We start from the raw sequence: 21,666 nt of genomic DNA, 5'->3' as shown, positions 1-21,666 counted from the left end.
GTTAAAGGCACAGATGGCCTGTGAGCATTCCAGCGGACTCTCCTGGCTGCCTTCCCTCATGCCATCCCCATCAGCTGTGTGGGCTCAGTCCTATTGCAAGCAAACCAGACCTCTCTCTCACCTGTGGTCACGGAATGGCCTTGGCAAGAGGCTTCAACTGTGCTGAGCTCAGCAGGAGGGAGCGGGCATATCAGTGTCATGAGGCCATGCCCTCTGGAAAATGACTTAGCTTTTCCTGCTCTGTGAGTCCTGGCCGCACCCCAGCATGGCCTCCCTGGCACTCTCCAAGAAGACTGGACCAGGACAAAGCCTGCCATTTCAAAAATGAGCCTGGAGCCCGGGTCTCCTCCCCAATCTTTGTTTTTGACTCCTTCATATTAGGACTCCCCATAGGAGACATGCACTTTGGCAGTGGGATGTTTTAATTGCCTCTCAAAATAGCTTACAATAAAGAACACTAAACTGTGACTAACCAATTGTATTTAAGGAAGCCCTGGCACAGTCAGAGGTGGGCCAGCTGATGGAACCTGCCCACTCGCACAGCCATCGAGCTGCTTTGTGGCCATGTAGGCCCTGACCCCCTCTGGCCTTCCTGCCACAGTCCTTCTGCTACTGGAGGTCCCCTGGGCCAGTTTCATTTGAGTGTTGAGAGAGAAGGAGAGTGTTACTCTACAGAGTTCATGTATATATGCAATCAGAGAACCTCAAGCCCAAAGCAGAAGTAGCTAGCACTGTGGACAACTAATACTACCAGACCCTTCACACAAAGACTGCCCCATCAGAGACTGGAGAGTGCTTGTAATAAAACAGCCAGGTCAGGAAGGGTGGCACCCCTCTTCATGAGCCCTGCTTGCCTGAGAAGACCAGTAGACAGTTTTCATCCACCATCTCCATGTGACTCAGCCTGGAAGCACGACTGGGCTGAGCCTCTTCTTGGGCCTCACACAGTCTGGATTTCCCTTGACATCGGGGCTTTCAAACAGATCTCAGAGGATGAGGCTCTGAGTCGATCTGCAAACCAAGCCTTGGGAAGTGATCATGAACAAGTAACCTTCATATGTGCACATAGCATTTTGACCAACAGACCCTACCTTATTTCATGGCATGGCCCCAGAGGGTCCTGGATGAGCTCGTGAGCAGAGGGAGAAGGGAGGGTTTGAGGCAGGAATCCATTGCCACCTGCTGATAAATGTTAGACACGTGACAGAGAGCTCACTTCAGAAGGACCTAAAAGGGGAGACTTTGATCTCTCTGGCATGGAGGACACAGTCACTCTTGAAGATGCTCACCTAGTGCTCACCTAGTGACAGAACAAGCTAGAGGCTCTTCTCTCTCCGTGCAAGACTGGTTTTCTTTCCAGCTGTTGCAAGACAGTCAGGTGGATCCCGAGTGGAGATCAGAGCCGCCCCTGAAGACTGTAACCGGAAGCATGCCCACACAGGGCTGTAGCCAGAGGAAGTCGGGAGCCCAGGTGGGAAGGAATACATATAAATCCCGGAATCTGTTGCCTCGTCTCTCTCGCTTAATTACTGGCAGGGCAGTTGCCGAGTTGAAATGGAGCCTGAAAAGCCTCAGTGAGTAATTACTGTCAGAAACACAAGATCTACAAAGCTGTACGTTCACAGCGTGGTGATGTTACCGAGTCTAATTAAAAAAAAAAAAACAAGAAAGAAAATTCCCTTTCATGATTGGCTTTCAGGGCCAGCCAAAGATGAAAACCAAGGCAGTTTGCAGATGCTGCTGCTACCAGGGGTAAGCAAGCAGTCCACAGAGATGGGCAGACACGCTAGGATGGTCAGGGTCCCTGGGATATCATCAGCCTGGAAGCCTCTGTGACTCACAAGAGGGTTGAGTTACCTGTCAGAATTGTGCCTAAGGTGTATACTCCTGCCCTGGGGTATCAGGGACATCCCTTCAAGAGCCCCCAGCATGCCTGTCCCTCCTTTTGATCTTGAGTGTTGAAGCAACAGAGCAGCGGCTTCCAGAGCATAGGCACCTTTGAACCTTTGAGCTTGTGAGCAGCCTCACCATTCCAGATTCCTTCTTGGGAAGAAGTTGCCATGGGCAGCACATCTCTGAGAACAGCCTCTGGACTGGATGTCCTCACTGTGTGCCACCTGCCCTTGTGGTGGGAGCTGGATAGAAATCCACAGTCCTTAGTGCAGGTGGTCCAGAAGAATCTGAACAGAGGTGGATTCTGTATCATAAATGATGGATGGTTTGAGGTACCCATGGGTCTTAGGCAGGCCGGGCATCTACCTTGTTAATCTGTCCCCTCGAGAACTCAAAGCAGAAGTTGTGGATGAGTCTGAGCTGGGACAGAAAAGCCAAGTCCTGAGCCTGACAATAGTGGGCTATGTGTGAGGAACTTCAGGCTGTTCTCTGAGAAGTAAGTGGCCTGGCCCACTGGGATCCACTCTGCCAGTGTGTCAGACTTCAGGCGAGTGAGGTGCAAAGCTGAGGAGAGCATGTCCTCGCCCCTCCAAGTCTACAGAGACCTACCTCTAAAAGTTGTGTCATTCACAGGATATTTTTAACCCAGAACCAACAAATCTGCCATTTAGCAGCAGCCGAGGCAGCAGCTTTGAGGGCAGATGGTTGCCCGGCTGCCATCTATGTCCCTAGGCCCACCAGGAGCCCTGAGCCACATCTGCCATGCAGGAAGGACAGCTGCCTTCAGTGAAGCATGCTGGAGCCTCTGAGAACACAAGCTCCCACCAACCACTGGTCCTGGGAGGCCATCACAGTTCAGAGAAGCCTAAGCTGCGATCCTGGCCATTCTGCCAACACGAAGTCCAGGCTGAGTCACCAGAGTTACTCTGAGATCACTTGGCCTCACTCTTCCATTACTGTGGGAAGGACCGGCCTCAACTCTGTTCCCTTCAAGCCAAATGTGAGATCTCAGACCTCACCCTTACAGCCAAATAAAAAATACCTCCATGGGCTCATGGTTGAAATGCTTAGTTCCCAGATGTCAGTGCTATTTTGGGAGGTTCTGAAAACTTAGGAAGTGGAGCCAAGCTGGAGAAAGCAGGTCACCGGGGATGGGTCCTTGGGGGCGTATTATCCCTGGCTATTTTCTGACCCTCTGTTTCCCAATCCTCATGAGGTCAGCACCTGCATGCCACCATGCCCTCTCCACCAAGAAGTTCTGACCCCTCTTGAAACTGCAAGCCAAAGCAAACCTCTTCTCCTTTAAGTCATCCAATTTGGCCAGTCTGGTCACAATGACAGAAAAGTAGCTAACATGCTTGCACACAGTGGGCATCCAGCAGTGGTGATGGAAAGTTGGAGTGTGGGGCCAATCCACGGTCAGTACTGAGGTCCACTAGGCCATAGGGTTCCCGTCACAGACCAGGGGCCTTAGACTGGAGGGCCTCTGGCTGCTGGCCATGTATGACCCAGTATGACTGGCTCTGAGCCAAATGTCACAGGTAGCAAATGACAGGTCCCAGGAAGGAAGCTAGCCATAAGTAGGGACAAGGTTTGCCCCAAGATTTTTGTAGTATCTAGTTTCCTCTTTAGTTCATGATTAGCTGTACGGTGACAGGAGGCAAGCCATGGACTGGGCTTTGAGCCCTGAGGTGCACACCCTGCCAAGTACCCAGGACCACAGGAGGCCTTCCCTTCCAGTGTGGACAGTTGGCAGCCAGACCTTTACTGTGAAACCACTTTATTAGGACATGTTTCCCATGGCTGGAGATTCTGCCAAGCAGCAGAGCTCTTGTCTAGCAGGCACACAGCTTGATGTTCTATTCCCAGCATAAACTGAGATGAGGGACTGGGGGAACAGATCTTGAATCCAGTGTCTTCCACTATTGCTCTCTCAGAGGTAGATGTTAGGAATAGTTTTCTATTCCTCTCCACTCTTTTTTAAAAACGTATTTGTTTGTTATTATTGCGTGTGTGTGGTGGGGCCCGTGCTACAAGACATAGCACACGTATGGAAGCTAGTGGATTTTCTCTTTCTGCCTTTGCATGTGTTCTAGAGCTTGAACCCAGATTGTCAGGCCTTCCTGGAAAGTGCTTTACTCACTGAGCCCCCTTGCTAGCCCCAAGAATGTTGTTTTGTTTTGGTGATGCTGGGTCTTGAACTCACAATCTTGGGCATGAGAGGCAAGCACTCTGCCACTAGGCTTCGTCACTAGTCCTTGCCACCTTATTTTTTAGGACTGAACCGAGATCTCACAACTTGGCTAGACATGCTGGCCGTAAGTTCTGGGTATCTGCCTGTCTGCCCTGTGCCATCCCCAACTCTGCACAATGGTTATAGCCATTCACCCTCACAACCTGACTTCTGGATGTGCTCTGGGAGCCAGCACTTTGCCCCCTCTTGTTGGACTTTCTGAAGGCCATGCACCTTGCCTTCCATAGCTCCAGCTCCACGTCCTCCCTAGCACTCCTTGTGCCAGGGTACCCATGTGAAGAATGAGGACAACTCTGCAGAGCTCTTCAGGCTACATGATGAGCTCCTTGCCCACCACGCCACCTTGCTATCCCCTTAGCTTACTCTTTACTAGGACTATCTTAGTAGGTGTGGTGCTCTTCCTGGATCCTCTTGAGCTTCATGTACAAAATGTCAAGAAGGTATTGTGTGGTTTTTCTGGCTGGAGGAGCCAGAACTGCTATTCTCAAGAAAGATCATGATCCAAACAAGGTCAAGAATGACAGGGAGCCTCTCAGGTCTGCAAGGACCTGTCCTGCTCACCCAAGAAAACCTGTGCCCTGCCTCAGTGCAAAAAGGGAGGACATACCTCCTATCACCAAGATTTGCAGGCATGTCATCATCCCAGGAGATCCATCCTCCCTTTGCAGCTCCCCCTCCAACCCATCCCATTTTTGGACAACCCCAGGTATCTCCTGTCAGTGTAGTTTACAGTCCTTGAGTTTTATCTTGTCTACCTTCCTCCACTTGACATAATTAATTTGAGATCCATCTATGTTGCCTTGAACATCAACAGTTTATTCCTCTTGAAAGCTAAATGTAAGTAGTCCATTGAATGGACATACTACAACTTGCTTACCTGTGCACCTGTTGATGGACATTGAGATGGGTCTATTGCAAATATGGTTTACAGGGAGCATTCACATGTATGGCTTGGTGTCAAAAACATATTGCCTCTTAGCTTGATACATATTTGTAGGTGTGGAAGTATGAGATCTTACGAAACATGTATGCTTAATCTTTCAAGGGGCTTCTGACCTGTGTGTGCAGTGGACTATTGATATAGTCCCCTCAGTTTGTGGAGTATGGCATCTCTGTGTCCTCACTAGGTCTTTGCCATTTCAGCCATTCTAATGGGAAGGACTAACTTGTGTTTCCCAGGTGAACAGCAGTACGGAACCTCTGCCTGCTGTGTTGGCCATTCTTTGGTTATGTGTCTCTTCACATCTTTACTCATATGCATAATTATTTATTGGTGGAAGTACTGTGCCAGGGCCTGTGTGGAGTGAATTCTCTCCTTCCACCAGTAAGTTCCAAAGATCAAACTCAGGTCTTCAGGTTGCCTGGCAAGTTCTTTACCCACTGAGTCATCTTGCTAGCCCCTTGGCTCATTTTTTAAACTAGGTTATGTATTCTCTTGCTGCTCAGTTTTGGGAATCTTTGTATAGCTAGTTTTATAACCCTTGTTAGCCACAAACCGTGATATGAAGCAGAAGTTTCCTGTCCCCCCTCCTGTCCCAAATACTTGTCAGACACTTCCCAAATTACCACACAGAGGCTTATATTAATTGTAAATGCTTGATCAATAGCTCAGGCCTGTTACTAACTAGCTATTGCGTTTTAAGTTAACCCATATTCCTTATTTACACTCTGCCACGTGGCAGTACTTTTATTAACATGGCACGTTCATCTTCTGCCCCCTCTGCATGTGACTGGTGTCTCCTGACTCCATCCTTCTCCTTCCCATCATCCTTAGTTTGGATGCCCTGCCTATACCTCTTGCCTGGCTACTGGCCAATCAGCATTTTATTAAACCAATTTGAGTGGCAATTCTTTACAATGTACAAGAGGATTATTCCACACTAGTGATATGTTCTCCTAGGCCGTGCTTGTCTTCACTCTCTGAAAGCATTTGAGAAGAGCAGTTCTAAGTTTGGATGTTTCACCAGTCCTTTGTTTGTTGAGTGTGCATCTGATGTCTGATCTAAGGAGGATTTTTCTCTGAGCTTTTCTTCTAGCAGTTCTACGGTGTACATTTTACATGTCTGTGATTCATTAGAGTTGACTTTCATATCTGATACTAGACATGTTTTGAAGTTCTCTCATACATCTGTGGAGGACTGGGGTGTGGCCCGGTTGGCAGAGTGCTTGTCTAGCATGCACAAAGCCCTGGGTTCCATCCCAGTTCCACATAAACCAGGTGTGGTGGTGCGTGTCTGTAATCCCAGCATTCAGGATATGTAGGCAGGAGGATTGGAAATTCATGGCCATCCTTTGCTACATGAGACCCTGCCTCAAAAAGAAAAAATAATGTAGAATGTGGCACCTAGCTTCAGGTGTACTGGTACAAGGGCATTGCTTAGGAAACACTGAGTTACCTTTGTACCTTGACTATGAACCTAAGAGTCTACCTCAGGGTGAGCCACCACCATCCATTTATGCCTGTTGCTGCTAGGCCCACATCTTCATTCCTACTCTGTGTGTGATTCAGCCAGCATTTGTTCCAGTCTTGCTCTTTTTCAGCCATATAGGAGTCCCAGAGTTTATAGATTTCCTTCTGAACTTAAGTCACAGCCATTCACATTCTCCAGGAGCAGGAAGGCTGCTTGGGTGTTGACTGGGCATGCACCGACTGTGCAGACTGTCTGGGGACGCTGCATCTTAGCAACGCATCTCCCAGCCCAAGAGGACTTCCTCTGAGCCCCACCATCTCCTTTTCATCCTGCAGCTGTTTCAATCTTTTCTCAATTTTTCCCTAGGTATTTCATGTTTCAATGTTGTTATAAAACAGTATTGGCTTACACTTTTAATTTCTGTTTGTTACTAGTGCAGAACACCTTAGAATGCCTGCGTGGAGGTGGTGAGCGGACGTCTCCATCTTCTCTCTCATCTGAGAGAGCATTCACTCCTTCCCCTCAGGGATGGGTTCTATCATACACTGCTCACATGCACCCTTGATCTGACCCTACTTTGCCAAGATGTTTGGTTTTGGTTTTGAAAAGTGCATGCTGGGAAAGTGGCTCAGTACACTTATTGTACAACCCTAAAGGCCAGAGTTTGAGCCCCACAGCCCACATAAAGAAGTCAGGCATACTTGTCACCCCAGCATTGAGACAAAGGCAGACCCTGAGGGCTTTCTGGCTGGTCAGCCTTGCCTACTTGGCAAGTCCCAGGCCTGGGAGCAACCCTGTCTAGATTGAAGATGGATGACAAGTAAGGTTGTCCTCTGGCCTCCACATGCATGTGAACACACACACACATATACACACATACACAAACACACACCTAAGTGAACACATACATGCACACATGAAATGTGTGTGTGTGTGTGTGTGTGTGTGTGTGTATTGCATTGAGATTAGTGTATAGTTTCTTTTTCACAGTCTCTAATACCAAGCAGCCTTGTAGAAAAACCTGGCTGGATTATTGTTTGGAATATACAGTATCTTCTGCAGGGTCAAGAAGCAGTTACTTGGTCCCAGCAGGTTACTCTACCCAGGGGGAGTCTAGGAGCTTTAGGAGGTGGGGCCTTGCTAGAGGGAGCAGGTCACTAGGTATGTGTCCTTAGTATATTGTCCTGATTGACCCCAGTATCCCCTTTCTCTGTTTCCCAGATAAAATGGGGTGTTCTATTGGGGGGGGGTTGAGACAGGGTTTCTATGTGGCTTTGGAGGCTGTTCTGAAACTAGCTCTTGTAAACCAGGCTGGTCTCCAACTCCACAGAGATCCACCTGCCTCTGCCTCCTGAGGGCTGGGTTTAAAGGCTTGCACCACAACCACCCAGCTTCTAGAGTATTCTATTTTTCCACACCCCCTGCCATGATTGTGAGGAAAATAAATCATCTTTCAGTATTTTTCACAGCTATACAAATGTGACTGACTGAGGGGGAAGGGGCTGGGGAGATGACTTAGTCGGCAAAAGCTTGTCTTGCAAGCATGAGGACCTGAGTTTAATACCTAGAACCCACATTTTTAAAAGCCCCATGTCGGGGTTCAGACTTCTAATCCCTGTGCTAGGGAGATGGAGACGGGAGGATCCCTGAGCTCTTGCCAGCCAGACTAGCCTAATTAGTGCATACCAGGCCAGGGAGAGACCCTGTCTCAAAAAATAAAATGGAGCAAGGTGGACTGCCCTAGAAATGACACCAAGATTGACCTCTGACCTCCATATGCATGAACATACATGTTCAAGTGACACACAATTATTGGGAGATAGTCTTTGCACTACACTGGAGGACCTGGGATATAGGCATGCCCTCTTTTTGCCTTTTCTTTATGATGTCTTCAGATTTTGATTTCAAAGCAGACCTGGATGGAGTTGAGACATAGTTTTCCTAAAATAGTCTATGGGAACAGCTGGAGGTGTGGCTTAGTGGTAGAGTATCTGCCTAATATCCTTTCATGGGGCTGAGGTGTGGCTCGGGGTAGAGTGCTGACTGTTATGTACAGGGCCCTGGCTTCGATCCCCAGAACTGCACATGGACTAGTGGATGGATGGATGGATGGATGGGTGGGTGGGTGGGTGGTTGGATGGTTGGGTGGATGGATGGTCTGTTTACAGTATAGATCAGCTTGAGAGTCAGTCTTAGAGGCCTTGTGTGTCTGAACATCCTTCAAAGTTGTTATCCCACTGAGTGTTGAGTTCTGGGTCACCGTCTGCTCTTTGTTGCCCCACTGTCTCCTTACCGTCATTGTTTTCAGGGAGAAATCTGCTGTCATCCTTATCTTTATTCTTCTGTAGAAAAAAGCATTTCTTTGCCTGCCAGCTGCTTTGAGATTTTCTTTTCCCTGGAGCTGAGCATGTTGATGATGTATTTGGAGGCCCTTTTCTTCTCTTGCTTTGTTTGGAGTTTATTAGGCTTCTCAGGTCTTTTGGTTTGGATTTGCCCTTACATTACACAACATGTGCATCTTTTCCTCAAGTGTCTTTCCATCCCCCACATTGGTCACAGATCACTGTCACTGCTCTGAAGGCCAGGATCTGATCAGGGCACTGATCAAGGTCTCCCATGGCTGCAGTTGCCTGGGGAAGCACAGGTGCAGACCCTTGCATGAAGCTGTGCCCAGAAATGCTTCTTCTATAGCTGCTGCCTGGGGACCACCATCAGTTCCCTGTTACACTGCAGTATACATGGCACTGCTCACTTTGTCTGAGCTTCTAAGAGCAGAGGGAGAGAGCCCAGCCACACCCATCAGAGCTGAGTGTGAGGTGACAGAAACATCCCAGCAGTTGTGCCATGCAGATGGACTGAAGCAGGTCCCCCTGAAGGACAGGGACTGGCATCATTGTGTTACCTGGATGTGGAATGTTGGAGGCTCTTTCACAAACATGAACACACCCTTTGGGATACTGGGTATATGTGGAGCCCAGTCATGTGGCCTGGTTGCCAAGGATGGATCGTTTCTCCTGCATCATTTTGGGTATCTCCTTCTACAGCATCTTTGGGATCATTCATCTTTTCAAAGCAGTGTCTGGCTTGCCCTAGTCCCACCCACCATTCATCATCTTTCATGGTGCCATGTTCACCTTGGGTTTGGCCGGGTTACTTCCTGTACTTTTCTGTCTCTGAGCTTTTGGCTACATGGTTTGAAGTAATGATGAGTTAACATTACTTGTCAAGACTGTCCACTGGTCCTCATGTCGTTTCCCTGTGAGCCATGTGTTCCCGAGTCTCCTGTGACCAGCTGACCATCAATGAGCGCTGAGCATGCTACATCTCCCTTGCCTGAGCCCCAGATTTCTCTAGATTACAATAAATATTGTTGGCTTTGCATTAGAGTTCCCTGGAAGCAGTTTGAACTGCAGGGACCTTGGTTTAAGGTTTATGAGGTAGACCCCAGCTGCAGGACTCCTGCCCTGCCACTGACATCAGACCCAAGAACTGTCCCGGGGCTGGGGTGGGAGACAGTTTTCAGCCCTCTGAGCTAGGTTCTCCCCAGTCCTTTGGTTTGTCCTGGTCAGGCAGATTCTTGTACCAGGTACCAGCCACCCTTCCTCAGAAGAGAGCACTCGCAAAGTGCTCCCTCCTCTCCCCCATCAGCTCTCTGCCCTGCAGCCTCAGGCCACCCATTTCTAGTCTTTGATCCCTTAGGTTCAGTGACTTGAAAACTGTGTTTCATAGTTTGGGGTTTGTGGCATTTTTTTCATGTATGTATGCTTGTATGTTCGTGTGGGTACATGCACATGGGGGGGTTGCAGAAATACATGTGGGGGCATCTTCCAGTGTTCTCTACCATCTTTTCATTTATGTACTTATGGGGTAGAGCACATGCACAGTATTTGTTAGGGCCAGAGGAGGAGTCAGTTCTCTGCTTCAATTATGTGACTCACATCATCAGATTTGTTGGCAAGTCCCTTTACCTGCTGAGCCCTCTGTCTTTTGAGGCAGAGTCTCTCAGTGAACCTGGAGCTTACTGACTCAACTAGGCTAGCTGGACCACAGTCTCCAGGAATCTGCCTGCCTATGCCTCCCCTTGTGCCAGGGTTCTGGGTGTGCACTGCCATGCCTGGCTTTAGAAGCATACTGGAGATCTGAACTTAGGTCCTCGTGTGTACCACCCACAGAGCCTTGTCCCAGCTCCTTGTTTCATTTGGACTTTTTCACTGGGTAATCAACTATCTATTCCCCGTTACATTGCCTTGGCTCGGAGCTTTGCATGCTGGTTGAATCCTCTGAGCTGCCTACAGTCTCCCCAACAAAGAACGAACGCCATCAATCCCTGTTTCATATGAGAATACCAGCTCAAAGATGGAGAGCAATGCACATACTCTGATCACATAGCAAGTAGGAGTAACAGCTGGGGTTATGTCTCACCAGTTAATTGATGTCAACACTCATGTGAGCATGGTGGCTCTAGGAAAAGTCATTCCCAGAGACCACATGCCCTGTAGGTCAGGGATAAACTAGTGAGAAGCCCAGCCCAACCATTCCGTCTCCCAACCCTTCTGACTGGTAAGCTGACCAAGGCCCACTTCTGAGCAGAGCAATTGGGCTGCCCTGACTCCCGCAAGCACCAGCTACAGAAGAGTGTCTCCCCAGTCTTTCCCCTGCATCTCAGGGCATGTGCTGAATCCAAGCCCTCCTGGCCACTACAGTTGTCCTTCCTGCCCCCACTTCTCCAGCACATCCTGGAACCCTGTGGCCTCCAAGTCCACAGGAAACCTGTGAAGGGCCAGGAGCCCCTTGTCTGCCCTGATGGCTAATACTCCACAGACAGGACCCTACCCTGTGTCCTCTGATAGGACCCATGAGCTCTGTCCCTACCCTGTGCCCTCCACTCCCTCCTGAAGCTTCGGGAGCAGCTGTGGAACTCTGAAACAGAATGCAAGCCTGGGGGACACAATGCTCATAAATAGAAAGTAGCTAATAATAATAATTGTGGGTTTGAGAATCATCAGGAGCTGCAGGGCCCAGCCTCATCCCCCCCAACACACACACACACACACACACACACACAGTCCAGAGGGAAAGGTCACCCCTCGCCAGGATGGTAAATTCCTTTCACGCTTTGTGATTAGCCCACAATACATTGAACACTTTACTTGGCACGGTTCAGCAGGGACACCAGGCAAGCCATTTGCCATGCAGACTCAGCTTCTCCATTTGAAACCGCATGCAGGACACTCATTTTCAGTCCTGTCCTCATCATCCTGACCCAGTGGCTCCCAATTCCTCTTGGGGTTTGGCAACCGAGGTCACAGGAGGAAGATGGGAGCCAGGAGTCATGCTGGATGCCAGGTGTCCTGGAGCACACTGACACAGCCCTTCCCATGAGCCACCCACCGCAGGTTAGGCTAGGAGCTTTGGTGGGACTGAGGTGGCACAAGATGGTTGGCATGAAGGGATTGGGCTGATCTTCCTATAGTAGTCTGCTATTTCTACCACCCAGATAGCACAAGCCCAGGAGGTCTACACACTGCACACTCTGACATTGTAATGACACTGTAGTGTCAGTGGAATAGAGGGGACAGACCCAGGTCTAGATGCTGAGGAGGAAGGAGACTATAGAGGACACTGTGTCCCCTGGGCCTGAGCAGATAGGGACTCACCCAACATTAGCTCATGGGATGTCCTTAGCATCCCTCTGGCTGTGTGTCAAAACACCCCAACATCCTTATCTGGAGCTCCTTGGCTTCACACATGTACTTCTCTTAGGACAAGTCACATCTGCTGCCCAAAGCCCTTCAGCACTGCTGGCCTCAAGGGCAGACCCCTGCCAGAGGTAGAGGTTGGAGTCAAAGTTCAGAGGCCGCCAGTTGTCAGCAGTGGGGCACCTTCATCCCTGCTAGGCTGAGTCCACGGTGCTGTTGGCTCATCTCCAGCACACAGAGAGGGAGCTGGAGACGGCACATGCACGTAGCCCATAAATATTTCTAACCGCAGCCAGCACGTCTGACTGGGCAATTTGCTTTTTAAAAAATTGCGCTCTAATTTTAAGTGAACAGCCCCTAATTATGGTGATTTGCAGGCACCTGGGGACCGGGTGGCATTTGAACACGGCAGATCGGTGCAGGGACTGATTGGCAGGGTGTCGTTCAACCTGCACATGCTGATAAGCCAGGACCACTTTCCTGGGTGGGTCTGCACCAAGAGGTGGGCCCACCAGTGCTGAGGGGGCGGGGCAACTGGGGGAACCAAGTTGGGTGAGTGAGCAGAAGGACTGGAAGGGGCTACTTGGGCCATGCCCAGCTTGTGATGCAAACCTCAGACTTGGTATTGTTTGAGGCTTGCAAAGGGGGCACCGTCTAGGACTTGCACTGGCTGCACAGAGGCTCCACACGTAGATAGCCAATGAGACTGTGGTGGGTTTCATGTGGCCTCTTTAGCTCTCAGCTGGCAGCTGAGACAGGTCTCTTTCAAATAAAGAATGAGTGTGGTGACCTGTCATGAGCTTCTTGGGATACAGAGGCAAGAGGACCACAGTTCAAGGCCAGCCTGGACAACTTAATGAAACTTTGTCTCAAAATAAAACAATATTAACAAGAGACCTTGGGCATATCTCAGTGGTAGAACCCCTGCCTAGAATTCCCCAGTGAGGGGCTGGGGTGTGGCTCAATGGTAGAGCACCTGCCTAGAATCCTCCAGTGAAAGGACTGGGGAATGTGGCTTAGTGGTAGGATGCTTGCCTCTAACCTGTAGGAGGCCCTAGGTTAGAGGAGAGAGAGACAGAGAGAGACAGGGAGAGAGACAGAGAGAGCGCGTGCTAGGGACAGGGCAGAAGAGGCATGACACCCAGAAGATCCTACTGGGGAGACCAACACCATGGGGGTCCTGGGACAGGATAGAACCAGGAGGCTCTCCTCACACCCTGCTCCTACCCCCACCCAGCCAGCTCCGCCTGCTCCTTCCCCAACAGCCGCCTCAGAGTCAGCCCCTCTGACATTTCGAGAAAAACATTGCGAGTCGAGAGCAGAAGGGAGAAATGAAAGGATTTTCTCGAGAAAAGGTCAGAGTGGTTTCTCTTATTTTTGTTTAAAGATGGTTTGTGTTGAACTATGACAAGGCTAAATGTATTAAGGGCCATGGGAACAGGCTGGGGGTCGGTCCACACGAGAAAACAGGAGGAAAACCCAGGTAACAAGCAAGTCAGAAGACAGCTCGGGGAGTCAGTGAGACGGAACCTCACATGCCCTGATGCCCCATGAGTCATGGAGGTGGAGGGGGTAAGGGGCACAGGCAGCTGCAGTCTCCCCAGGACCCCTCTTGCTCGTGCTAGGGAGTCTGTGGCAGTCATGGGCTGCTAGGACCCATGGGAGCAGACTGGCCATCTATGTAGCTCCCGGGAGCAGAGGCACCTGCAGAGCCGCTGGCAGGAAGAGACCTTTCAGAACAAACTCATCCCTGCTCTGGCCTCATGGTGGCCATGCATTTGGGTTCTCATTAGCACATCCATTGTGTATTCATTGGCACAGGCTAATCCACAGAGAAACACTATCCCTGGAGCAGGCACTCCCTACCCCTCTCACCCTGGTCCACGCCAATCTGCCTCCTGCCTCTGCATATTGTCTTGTATGGATGCTTTATGCCAGTGGCATCAGTGTGTTCAAAATTGACCCTAAGCTATCATGCATCATGTCTTGTCCCCTTGTCCCTTTTCATGACTAAAGTGTGTCTGTGTGTCTGTGTGTGTCTGTGTGTGTGTGTGTGTCTGTGTGTCTGTGTATGTGTGTGTGTGTACATACATATGACTCTGAATCATATCACTGCGGACATTGCATGTACATCTTAGTGTGGGCACATGTATTTAGTTGTCCTGAAGGCACAATGGAGGGGTGCCAATGGGTCACATGGTCATGCTGAGGAATTGCCAGGCTTTTCCATAATAGCTGAATTCCCTGCCAGTGATGAACAGGTCTGATTTCTCCTCCTCCTCACCCACCTTTCCTAATGGGCTCTGGCCTGATTCACATCCCCCGGTCACCACATAAGCCCACCAACTTTATCGGACCCTCCTGCTCCTTCTTTGGAGAGCCATCCAGTGTGACCTTTGCGCAGCTCCCAGCCGGGCCCTCTTTCTGTGGCTGAGGGAGGAGGGCTCTGGGTTTGCTAGACTCCAGTTCTACATCAGACCTAAGGCTTGGGAGGCCAGAGTGGGCTTGTGACCACTTCTTACCTGGCCTTGCAAACAGGAATTTTTCTCCCGTAACCAAGCAGGCCTTCTACATCTTTGGCCCTTGCAGCATGCCTGGGCCAAGTGGCAGGGAGGTCCCAGGATAAGTGACAACTAGGAAATTCAGGATGACAAGGAGGCTCACTCAGGGCCTCTGCTTCTCCCAGCCTAGCCTGCATGGTGAGAGTGCAGCCTGGCCAAGCAGCCAAGTAACCTGGGCATGCCCCAGAGGCCAAGATGTATGCCACTGCAGCTCTGAGTCTCCTGCAAGCCCCTCTCACTCCTCCCCATCACAGCCACCACAGAGCCACAATGCCCTCTCTTCAGTTATAAGAGACATAAGAAAACAGGGCAAGAACCAGTCTGGGCTCCAGAGTCCACCCTTGGAGAACCAAACCCCCATCAGCCAACACCCAGCTTCCTAGCTTCACAGTCTGGAGGTTGCTCGGGCCTTGCTCTGCCTCCCCAGGTCAAGCACGTGACAGCTGAAGAGCTGGTGACTAGAATGGAAGCCCCCAAGAATCCAAATCCTAGTGAGGCAAGACTGCCTGCCTGCTGTGAATCTCAGCTCCCTCTACCTGTGCTTTGCCTCCGTGGGCAGCGGACAGAAGCAGACCAGTGCCTGTCTAGCCCAGGCTGCTCTCGCGGTGGCAGGAGTATAGCCTTCACCCTCTCCCCTGGGGAGCATGTGAGGACAGAGGACAGACACCTGCCCAACAGTCAGCGCTGATGTCCCTCTCTTTTCTCCCCCTGCAGGCCACAGGACCCTCGGGCTCCAAGATGCAGCTGCTGGAGACGGAGTTTTCCCGTTCAGTGCCTGAGCTCATTGAGCTGCACTTGCTGCAGCAGGATAGCATTCCTGCCTTCCTCAGCGCCCTCACCATCGAGCTGTTCAGCCGCCAGACCTCCATCTAGCCTCCATCTGCCTGCAGGCATCCTCACTCTGCAGCCACTGGACCTCTGCCTAGCATATACCCCACATTGTCCCCTTCGCCACCTATAGCTGCATCGTGCCACAAACACTAGCCAGAGCCTCTGCTCAAGCAGTCTCTCTGTCCCTCCGTCTCTAGTCCCTAGCCAGCAGGAGCAGCTGCTAGGGTGCCCAAGCCAGATCACAGCCCACTACTCTCTTCTCTTGCCCCAAGCACTGGGCCTCTCCTCTTCTTCCTGTTCCAGAGCCCCTCCCCACACTGTCCCAAGGTGTCCCCACAGCAGCCACCAGTCCCATATGCTGCTTATTTGAGGCCACTCTGGTGGCCAGGTTGTGGCCTGAGGCTGCAGTCTCAGCCTAATGAAATAAAGTGGTATCTTATCATTTTCACCATGTCTGTGTCTGAGGCACCACACCACACACCTGCCGTGCTTGGACACCTGGGCAGTCCTTACCACACGCCTGCCATGCTTGGACACCTAGGTGTGGACTAAGAGGTGGATGGGGTCAGGGAAGCAATTGTGTCCCATCCCTCCAGAGCCTGGGTATCTGCTCCCTGCCTTGGTTGCTCCACCTGCCTCTCCCCTGCCTGAGGTCTTTAGGTCCATAGGCTAATTATAGTGGCATCTTGCCTATGAACCTGTAACCGTAGCCACACCCTTTGAGCGTGGTTCCAGGTGTGGATGTGACCCATTTAAGGTAGAGGAGTTGGGGACTGAAGCCCCTTTTGGGCTTCAGAGAAGCAGGGTGTGCATCCTTCGAGCAGAGACGCCGCCATGATCATCTCGGTGCACCTGTGGGAAGATCGTTGGCAGCAAATGGGAAGCCTACCTGGGACTGCTGCAAGCCGAGTACACCCAGGGGCGTGCCCCGGATGCTCTGGGCCTGAGCACTGCTGCCTCCGCATGCTGCTAGCACATGTGGACCTGACTGAAAAGCTGCCTAACTGGGCTCCCCTAGAGAGGGCTGGAGAGATGGCTCAGCATTTAAGAGTGTGGGCTGCTCTGCCAGAGGACCTGAGTTCAGTTCCCAGCAACCGCATGGTGGCTCACAACCATCCATAACTTGATCCCTCTCTTGCCTGCCCCTCCCCCCCGCAAGACCCCCGCAGGCTCAGGCATCTACACCACAGCAAATATCCCGATGAAGAGGTTTTCCTGGCCAGGGGTGGAGAGGAGAGGGCCTGAGTTGAGAATGTGTCTGGGCTAGCCTGAAAGACAAGGCACCTGATCATGTGTTCCTCCCCGGTGTGTCAGAGCCTCTTCACAGGCCTGCTTGCTGGGAGCGCTCAGGCTTGTCTAGGAGCCCTGAGCCAGAGAAAACTACTTCTGGCTACCCCTGGCTTTCACCAGCTCCTCAGTGGGCACCCACTGATAAATAGGTCTTAAGCTGCTAATGACTCACTTTAAGGGATTACTACCATGGTGGCGAGTGTCACAGTTGGGAGGTAACAGGATTTGCTGTGTCCCAGCCTGCAGCTCCCCTACTAGGGGACCCCATAACCCCACAGCCTCCCATCACACTCAGTTGGTGTGACCAGTGCTGGCCCATGAGTTATTACCTTGTCTTTGGGCCTAGTGCAAGGCCCTCTGGGAAGTACAGGCTGTGAGTTTCTCTCCTGCTCCTGGCCCACTCCAGGTAGCCAGCCACCAGGGCTGCTGAGAGGCAGGAAAGAAAATACTGGGGCAGCATCAAAATCAACCTACCTTGAGACCTCAGGCAGCGGGTGCAGGCTGTACCAGGCTGAACTTCCCAGCTCATAATCCTCTCCTGTGACAAGCTGGTCCCCATCTGATCACACCCTTCAAGCTGGGTGGCATCAAGCTACAGGGCCAGGTTTAGGAAGAAGGGTTCCTGCTCCAGTCACCTGTGGCTCTGGACTCAAACCCTAATTTCCCAGCTGCCAGGCTTCAGAGTCAGACATGCTTTGGTGTCCCTAACACCCCTGGCCAAGTCCTGGCTGTCTTCATCCTCAGACGGACTGGGAAAGGAGCTCCCAATTGAGAGTGCAAACATGCATACCATGCATACAGTGCACCATTACACATGCAAAGCATGCACCCCATGTATGTGTGTGGTATGTACTTGCATATAAAGACATGTGAGTCATAACTGCATGTGTGCGTGTATACCCTAGGGTATCTTGGGCACTGACCCTACGTGCATGAGCCTATGTAGGTGCTTGTAAACATGTATGCTTGCAACCTGAGTACTGCTTCCAGCCCAGAGAGGGATGTGCCTCACTCACACACAATTGGGGGGGGCAGTGGACACGCCAACAACTGGGACCCAGGAGCCCCAGCCAGGCGTATATTTATGCCTGCTTTCTGGTTAACTCCACAATTTGAATATATTCTTATCACTAAAGCAAAACTAATAAGCCTCCAAAGAGAGGAGGCTGGAGGCAGGAAAGCCCCTCCCCTGGTTCGCAGCCCAGTGGATGGGTGAGGGTGCCCAGGTTTGTTTCATCGTATTCTGTACAGGGGCTTTTAATAACTGCTTTGTTGTACAACTCGAGTTTTTCTCAACAACCGTCGTGGATCTGTAGCCACCGGGTTTTGTTGCTGGATCTGAAAGACACAGACAAGGACAGTTCTCAAAGACTTGCGAACCCAACCGAGGCTCCCAGAAACACTACTTCCCTAGTGAAAGTGAAACCACCAACAGCTCCCAGGACTGCTGTGTTCTGGAGCCACGTGGGGCACTGTTATCTCCGTGTGTGTGTGTGTGTGTGTGTGTGTGTGTGTGTGTGTGTGTGTGTGTGTGTGTGTGTGTGTGTGTATAGCACACATACTAGAGAGTATATATGAAGGTCAGAAAACAATTTGCCAGATTTGGTTCTATCCTTCCACCACACAGTCCTGGGGATTTGAACTCAGGTTGTCAGGTTTGGCAGCAGGCACCATTACCTGCTGAGTCATCTCACTGGCCCCTTGAGCCACTGTTTTTAAAAGCAAATGAACAGCCAACTTCCAGGGTCTGGTTAAGAAGCATCTTGCCTAGAATCAGATCTGCCCACATGTTAACTGCTGTATGCTGTATCCCAGCACTTTTCCTAAAGGCAGCCCCAGAATGAGGGGAGAGCCAGAAGCAGGGTCTGCAGGAACAGTACAACCTGACTGGATTCCTTAAGAGAAGAGGTGATCAGGTGAAGGGAAGGCTGGCAAGATGGCTTAGTCAGTAAGGTGATAGTTACCAAGCATGAGAACCTCAGTTTGATGCCCAGAACACGCATAAACAAAACTAGGCATGGTGGTGTACATCTGAAGAGAAAGGAGGATCCTGGGGGATCTCTGGCCAGCCCACCTAGCCTGATCAATGAGCCCCAGGTTCAGTGAGAGACCTGTCTCAGAAATGAATAAATAAGGTGAAAGGCTTCTGGCCTCTCCATGTGCTCACAGACATGTACAAGCATACAGAGAGAGGTGATCAGATCACAGACACAGAGGATCCAAGAGACGTATGCAAGCGTTGACCTTGGACTGGGAAGATGAATGCATTATTTAAGCCAAGATCACATGTGGATCCCACTTCCCACCCAGGCTGCTCCGTTTTCCCTTGTGACATTTATCGCCACCTTGCATTCTGTTTAGTGCATCACTTATAATATGCATATATATGTAGGGAGATATTTTAATCAGTCTCTTCTCACCTATGGAACAGTGCTGTCTCCAGGAAATGTCACGCCGATGACATACATCATTTGAAGTGTTCAATAGGAGGCTGGAGAGATGGCTCAATGGTTAAGGACACATACCTTTCTTGGTTCCCAGAATCTAAGTTAGGTGGCTCAGGATCACCTGTAACCACAGTTCCAGGGGATCCGACACCACCCTCTTCTGTCCACTATGAGTACTGCACACACATGCACATACCCACACACAGACACATACATATAGTTAAAAATAAAATATGAATGTTCAATAGTCACATTAAGGAAGTATAGAGTAGCGCTAATACAATGGTTCAAAGGGTAGCGCTTGTTGCACTAGTGTGAAGACATGAGTTTGAATCCTCCGAATCCACATAAACCCAGATGCAGTACCACATATCTGTATTCCCAGTGTTCCTACAGAGATGGGAAATGGCAGTGGTTCTCAGCCTTCCTAATGCTGTGATCCTTTAATACAGTTCCTCATGTTGTGGTGACCCCCAGCCATAAAATTATTTTCTTTGATACCTCATAACTACAACTTTGCTACTGTTATGAATTGTGATATAAAAATGTGTGTTTTCTGATGGTCTCAGGTGACCCCTGTGAAAGGATCATTTGACACTCTCGGGTTGCAGCCCACAGGTTGAGAACCACTGCCCTGGAAGCTTGCAGACTAGCAGCTCTTCTGGCATATGCAGTGGCAAGGGAGACTGCCTCAAACAAGACAGGGCCAACACACAAGACTGCCCTCCAACCTACACATGCATGAGATGGTACACACATACCTGCACTCACACACACACACACATGTACTCACAATCACATTGTATACACTCAAAGATACAGTACACACTCAAAGATACAGTATACACTCAAAGATACAGTACACACTCAGAGACACAGTACACACTCAGAGATACAGTACACACTCAGAGATACAGTACACACTCAGAGATACAGTATACACTCAGAGATACAGTATACACTCAGAGATACAGTATATACTCAGATACAGTACATACTCAGAGATACAGTACACACTCAGAGATACAGTATACACTCAAAGATACAGTACACACTCAAAGATACAGTATACACTCAGAGATACAGTATACACTCAGATACAGTACATACTCAGAAATACAGTACACACTCAGAGATACAGTACACACTCAGAGATACAGTATACACTCAAAGATACAGTACACACTCAAAGATACAGTATACACTCAGAGATACAGTACACACTCAGAGATACAGTACACACTCAGAGATACAGCATACACTCAGATACAGTACATACTCAGAGATACAGTACACACTCAGAGATACAGTACACACTCAGAGATACAGTATACAATCAGATACAGTACACACTCAGAGATACAGTACACACTCAAAGATGCAGTACACACTCAGCAATACAGTACACACTCAGAGATACAGAACACACTCAGAGATACAGTACACACTCAGAGATACAGAACACACTCAGAGATACAGTACACACTCAGATACAGTATACACTCAGAGATACAGTACACACTCAGATACAGTACACACTCAGAGATACAGTACACACTCAGAGATGTAAGCCTGCTGAAAGAGGATGGGACAGTGGGATCATGAGATGAAGGCTAGCCTGGGCTACACTTACAGAGCCAGGTGGAAAAGTTTACATTGCTCAGAAGCACATATCTATCCTAAGTTTGGAATACAGAGGTTGGTGTGGCCCTTGCCCAGGGGTGACATGTAAATTAGAGCCAGATGTGAGTGCACACCTATAATCCCAGCACTCAAGAAGCTGAGACAGGAGGATGGAGAATTCAAGGCTAGCTTGGACTACATAGTAAGTTCCAGGATAGACTGGACAACACAGCAAGACCTAATATCAAACCTGGAACAGAGCAGGGGGATGTCTTAGTGGGAGAAGTGCTTGCTGTGTGGTTTGGATCCCCCGCCCCCATGTAAATTAAGGGAGGTGACTTGAGCTTCAGTAATTCCAGCCCTGGGGGAGGGGGAGACATGCTTACCCCAGCCTCATCGGCCACCCAGCCTAGCTGAATCAATGATAAGATCAATAGGCTCAATAAGAGATTCTGTTTCAAGAATTAAGGTGGAAAGCATTTGAGGAGAGCTTGACATTGACCTCTGGCCTCCATGTGCCCACATGGATGAGTGCACCCACAAACATACACATACCCCAAATTTAAAAAAAACAGACAAAACAATAAAGAAGCCACTGAAATTAGTTTTCAAATATTTTACATAACACAATACATCCAAAATTTTCCCATTTAAGCC

General features: G+C 49.9%; 1 protein-coding gene across 2 annotated transcripts in view; it reads left to right on the top strand.

Moving 5' to 3' along the window:
• Positions 1 to 16,097, top strand: part of Mad1l1 (mitotic arrest deficient 1 like 1) — a 304,565-nt gene extending 288,468 nt beyond the window's left edge. For both annotated transcript variants that reach the window (XM_040751261.1, XM_040751262.1), the window contains one exon: positions 15,533 to 16,097. In XM_040751261.1, coding sequence (XP_040607195.1) covers positions 15,533 to 15,691 — 159 coding nt within the window. In that variant the 3' untranslated portion in view covers positions 15,692 to 16,097. The remainder of the gene's footprint in view (positions 1 to 15,532) is intronic.
• The last annotated feature ends 5,569 nt before the right edge of the window (positions 16,098 to 21,666 follow it).

This window comes from Mesocricetus auratus, unplaced genomic scaffold (assembly GCF_017639785.1).
Source record: "Mesocricetus auratus isolate SY011 unplaced genomic scaffold, BCM_Maur_2.0 Super-Scaffold_100008, whole genome shotgun sequence".
NCBI lineage: Eukaryota > Metazoa > Chordata > Mammalia > Rodentia > Cricetidae > Mesocricetus > Mesocricetus auratus.
This window is presented reverse-complemented; position numbering and strand designations above follow the sequence as displayed.